Source organism: Thunnus thynnus, chromosome 10 (assembly GCF_963924715.1).
Source record: "Thunnus thynnus chromosome 10, fThuThy2.1, whole genome shotgun sequence".
Taxonomy (NCBI): Eukaryota; Metazoa; Chordata; class Actinopteri; order Scombriformes; family Scombridae; genus Thunnus; species Thunnus thynnus.
The window spans coordinates 15,170,664-15,176,192 of NC_089526.1; the positions used below are offsets into that span (position 1 = coordinate 15,170,664).

At 41.1% G+C, this 5,529-nt stretch overlaps 1 protein-coding gene across 1 annotated transcript; it reads left to right on the forward strand.

The window, feature by feature from the left end:
- The first annotated feature begins 234 nt into the window (after positions 1-234).
- On the forward strand, positions 235-4,626 carry uts2r3 (urotensin-2 receptor 3). The gene is made up of 2 exons (XM_067601364.1): positions 235-1,142; positions 2,472-4,626. The coding sequence occupies exon 2, from the start codon at positions 2,518-2,520 to the stop codon at positions 3,658-3,660; it is 1,143 nt and encodes a 380-aa protein (XP_067457465.1). The 5' UTR covers positions 235-1,142; positions 2,472-2,517; the 3' UTR covers positions 3,661-4,626.
- Positions 4,627-5,529: the final 903 nt, after the last annotated feature.

Here is a 5,529-nt window from a genome sequence, read left to right on the forward strand (position 1 = left end):
ATCACATGCTTTTTTTATCCAGTAAGTCATCACATGAAAATGCACTGGCAGCAAAAATAAAACCCATTCCTCTCTTTATGTTTTAAAACATCCAGATTTCATAAATCCATCGCAACAAATTGGTAGCTTTCAGACCTTAATGTAATGGCCATATCTGTGACTTGTACAGCACCTGATTATTTGCCAAAATGTGATGTTACGATACCATCTATGGTCAGATTCTTGACTTTTATGGAAAGAAAGTCTATGCCGTGAGTTCACAATGAGATTTATGCCTGGCTCAAAGGTATTGAAACCATTAGAGAGTCATTGAACCATGATCAGACTTACTGTAAATCCCCCAAAACATGTGGCTCCAAAACATGCATTTAAAGCACACACTAATATTAACTTCATCTGTGTTTTAAATTCTAATACCATTACTCATCACCGCTGTGGGCCACATTATACTCAGAATGCTTTTTCAGTCATAATTCAAGCAACTAAAATGGTCTTACTGCAATTATCATGAAGTGAGTGTTTTTAGGATGAAACTTGTTCATGGATTCTCAAAGGTTTTGATGCCAAAATTGAACCAATTTCAACCACATATCTCATTTGTTGAGGCCAAAATAGACTGTTATAAATAACTTTCCTGTCATTATTTTTTGATGGAGAGTGAAATCTATGATGCTATATATTGTGTTATTGTTCTGCTTCCAATGAATAAAAAAAGATAAAACTTGAGTTCACTCAGTTGAGGTTCCCTGAACCCCAGTTCGGGGCAACACAACGTAATATTCATATTCAACAGTGTGCAGGATAAGCCCCCCTCACTCAGCATCCCACCCCCTTTCCACTCACTCACTCACACACACTCCTCTCCCGTTGACTCAGACACATCAAAGCTGGAGCTGAGGAGACACAGAGCAGAACCGGACGGGACATGAGAGTTCAGATCACAAAGTTTGTCGGTAGATTTTCACCATATACACTCTTGACCACCAGTTCCTCCTGCTCAAGATAAAAAAACATCCTTATTTTGTGATTGAAGAGGGATTCAAGATTTCAAGATGAGAAAAGGAGGGAGATTTCAAAATGGAAACTGAACTTCTTCACAAAAGAAATCCATGGAATATTATTTTTACAGCATCTTTAATAAGGTAAGATTAATAATTTTAAATATGGTTGATAAATGGCTGATAAATATTTTCAACGAGGCCTATGTGAATACTGTGTGGACAGGCCTACATATTAATTTGTGAATGGCCTCTTTATAGCATTGATTATGGCCCAAAAATAGGCTATTACACAATGAACTTTTTCCATTATCTGTGACCTTCCAATATCTTATCAAAATGATGAATTATGTTCATTATGGAATATTTAGCTTCTGTGTTTTAGGCCTATTGAGAAAAATATGTAATTATTCACCTATTTTAAACTGCATAGACTACAAGCATTTGTATGAAAGGTTACAACTTAAAAGAAAATGATCCGAGTAGATCTAAATAATGTTCAATCTTGACCTGCAAGGATTTCAAGGTCCTGTCATGAATAGCTATGACGCAACTGTTATTTAAAGGGAGCCGGTAAACTCATGGAGGCGCGCAGCACTGCAGGGGTTTGGCTGCTCCTCCACAGTTCAACAGTAGCTCTTAACCCCGGTGCCACCTGGGTTACCATGTGTCATACAGGCCGTTCCTGTCAGGCACCCCGCGTCTGCTTTGATGTCGCTGCAGATTACATTTCTGCAGAAAATCATCAGTCTTTGGAGAAAGTATCACAACTGACAAAAATGCTAATGTAAAATATCTATCTCCATCTCTGGAGGAACAAAGTGTGACTTGAGTTTCAGTTTATCTTTTAAAAATTAAAAACTTTAAGTCAAGCATACATCAAAAACACACAACATAAACCCAGAAATATAAACTAAAACTTATATATAAGAACTTGTTTTTGCATGAACCAACTTCTAAGACATCTTGTAGGTCTTTCAGTGTCTCCCACTTAACCTAATTGTTGCCCAACTGTTGACCTACAGGCTTTCAAAGGTTTCAGTCCAGATTTACAACCTCAATTGGAGCCCTCCTACTCTGAAAATCCAATTATTTTACTAAAACCATGGCTGTCCCGCCTGGCTCCCCATGAAACTATAAAACTGTGAAGACTGAGCCAACCAGAACAGATTTCTGCTAAAACATAAACCATCATGGTTTTGCTGACATGTTCATTTCAACTACATGTTTATATGACTTTATTTATTTTAGGTGTCACTATTCAAAATATACATAAAATCACTTTGCAGAGACACAAATCAGTTTTGTTGTTCTTAACCCTTGAATGAAACAAATAAAATCACCAGAAACCAGAGAAATATAACAAATATAACATCACTGACAAAATATCCTTTTGTTCTCCTCTCCATCTTTTTCTTCCTCCGCCTCCTTTTAATCTGTCTCATTTTACTTTGCATCTGTTTACTAAAACAGTTTGACATTTCAATACTAACAATCAAACCTTTTCTAAATTCTCATTATGGACCTCTCAGGTTCTTTGCCTCCTCCTTCCCAATACACCTCCTCTATTATCCCCAATTTCTCTGTGCCCTCCTCCTCTCCCTCCATCTCTCCATCACCCAGCCTGGCCTCCACAGCTCTGTTCTGCTCGCTCCTCTCTCTCCTCTCCTTGCTGGGCATCACTGGGAACCTGTACACTCTGGTCCTCCTCCTGAGGCGCAGGAGAAGTAGGAGAAGACATGGAGCGGGACTGACCTGCTGCCTAATGAGAGTACCTGTACCATCCTGCCTTGCCAACTCCTCCTCCCCTTCTTCCTCTCCCATCACCTCTTCCTCCTCCTCCTCCTCTCTTCACCTGCAGGTGCTGAGCCTTGCTCTTGCTGATCTGCTCTACCTTTTCACCGCTCCCTTCATTGTGTATGACAGTCTGGCGTCCGACTGGGCCTTTGGTGAGCTGGGCTGCCGCCTCCTCCTGAGCCTGGACCTCCTCACCATGCACGCCTCCATCTTCACTCTCACCGCCATGAGTCTGGACCGCTACCGGGCTGTGGCCCATCCCCTCCGCACCTCCTCCTCCAACTCCTCTGGCCTGCTGCGTGTGGGCCTGGCCTGGGGGCTGGCTGTGGCTCTTAGCCTGCCCATGATGATCACTCTCCACCTGGAGGACGGGGAGAACCAGGAGGGCCAGCTGTGTGTGCCTGCATGGGATGAGCAGAGCTCCAAGGCCTATCTGAGCGTGCTGTTCTGCACCAGCATTCTTGGTCCTGGGCTGGCCATTGGAGCTCTTTATGCTACTTTAGGCCGGCTTTACTGGGTTTCTCAGACTCAGTCTGCCTGGGCCACTGGGAGCAGTACTGCTTGCCCTCCCCGTGCTCCCAAACCTAAAGTCCTGCTCCTCATCCTGGGCATTGTCCTGGCCTTTTGGGCCTGCTTCCTCCCTTTCTGGATCTGGCAGCTGCTGCCTCTGTACCAGCCCGACATGCTGCGGACAGTACCAGTGGGGACACAGGTGACAGTGAACCGTATCCTCACGGGGCTGACATATGGAAACTCATGTGTGAATCCGTTCTTCTACACACTATTGACTGGGAAACATAGACGCAATCGGCAGACGCTGACATCAGCAAATCAGCTCTGCCGCAAGAGCAGTCCACTGCAGTAATGTGGGTGTCTCTCTAACAGTTGAGACGATAATGTGAGTCTGTACATGTATGTTTTCTGGTATACACACATATGTGTGAAAAGTACTGTAAATGAATGCTTTATGATTTCCACAATAGGCACCAAAGACCATTGATGAAATGATAGCACTTTGTATAAAAGCTTGGTCAAAGGATAATATTTCTTATTAGGAGATTAAATAATAATATTTGGGTTTTAACTGAGTGCAAACTGACAATCTCTGTTAGATGTATTACTGAAATAATGCTTTATTTGCTAAATCTGTCCAACCATCATATAAAATAATATGTCTTTAATTGCTGTAGTAAGCAAGTTCTCACAAAATGATCATTTTGTTTTAAATGTTTTCCTGATACTACATTAATGTCTCTGGTAAAGTAAAACATTTTTAAACAAGTGGTTACTAAAGTGATTACTTGTGTGATGCCATTAAACCCAAATCAACAGAGAGAGCCGGTTTATTTAGTAAAGTGAATTTTTGTCTCTAATAAATCCTGTACTATATAATATTAGGAAAGATGAGTTAATGCCATATGTTGTGCATGTACAAGCATTTCCAATAAAACCTTGATGCACTTCTGCTTGTTTTCAGAGAACAATCAAAGAAAATGTTTGTTTTTGAACAACTGGTTGTGACTGGTCTGGACCTCGTTGGGACATTTTTCTGAGACATTGTTTGTTGACATAATGAATTATGTTTGACTGGGTCAACAGTCTTTTGTTTGCTTCCCTTGAACCCTGACTTTTTTATAATCATAACCTGCATGTTGGGTGTGAAAATGTACTTATTATTATGGATCATGCAATGCTTTGCATGGCCTCAACTTGTGTTGACTGTAACTGATGTTTACAATAATGAATAATATGTAGCCTTAAATAAAGACTATGATTTCTGTTATTCACTGAGTCATTTTTATCTTTACCTTGAGAAAAATATGAGCATGTGTCTATTTTGGAACACAACATAACTAAAGATTGCATGTTATGAAGAAGAAAAACCTGAGAAACAATAGTGCTGAAGTGGTGGAAAAGGCTGGAAAGCGGCAGGTAATAGGTGTGCTATGCAGAAAAAGAGACAATAATCCAAAACCTCGAAGTGGAGAGAAATCCTCATACTTTTGTTTGTGTGTCTGTGTCAGCACGTCTGCGACTCTCGAAGGTCTTTCCCGCTCTTGTGTGTACTCGCTGCCTGGTGTTTCTGTGTCTCCCTGTAGCAACTGCCCGTCTCTGTCTGTCTGACTCAAAGGCTGCACTGTACTGTATCACAAACCCTGCTGCTCTTTGACGCAGATGAGCAAATATTGTTGTTTGACAGAAAGGAGAGGAGTAAGGATGGGCATGGGATGATGGGACAAAAGAGGCCGGAGAGGGACGGGGGAAGTATTGCATGAGTATGGTCAGAGACACGGTGAGTTATTTTTGGGGCGAGGCCTAGAGGTTTAAGATGCTGACCATGTGATAGGAACGTCTCTGGTTCAAGTCCAGCTGGGGCATTTTGATGCATGACATCTCCCATATCTCTCACCATAGTTCCTGTCCGCTCTATACTGTATACTATCTAAAAAAGACAAAAAGGGTGTAAGAAATATATATTTAAAAAGAAAAAGACACATAGTGGGGACATAAAGAGGACAGCACAAGGTTTGGAAAAACCAGAGAACATACAGGAAGTTAACCAAAATACAGTTGCAAGCCAAAAGCAAAAATCTGAATCACTGGATTTGTGTAATTGTTACAATAAGCATAATATTAAGTTACTTGAATTTCAAAATAGCTATTTACATTAGCTTATAAAATACCTGCATGTGTGCTGATGGATGTGACTTTCCCTTATAGTGTATCTGTATAG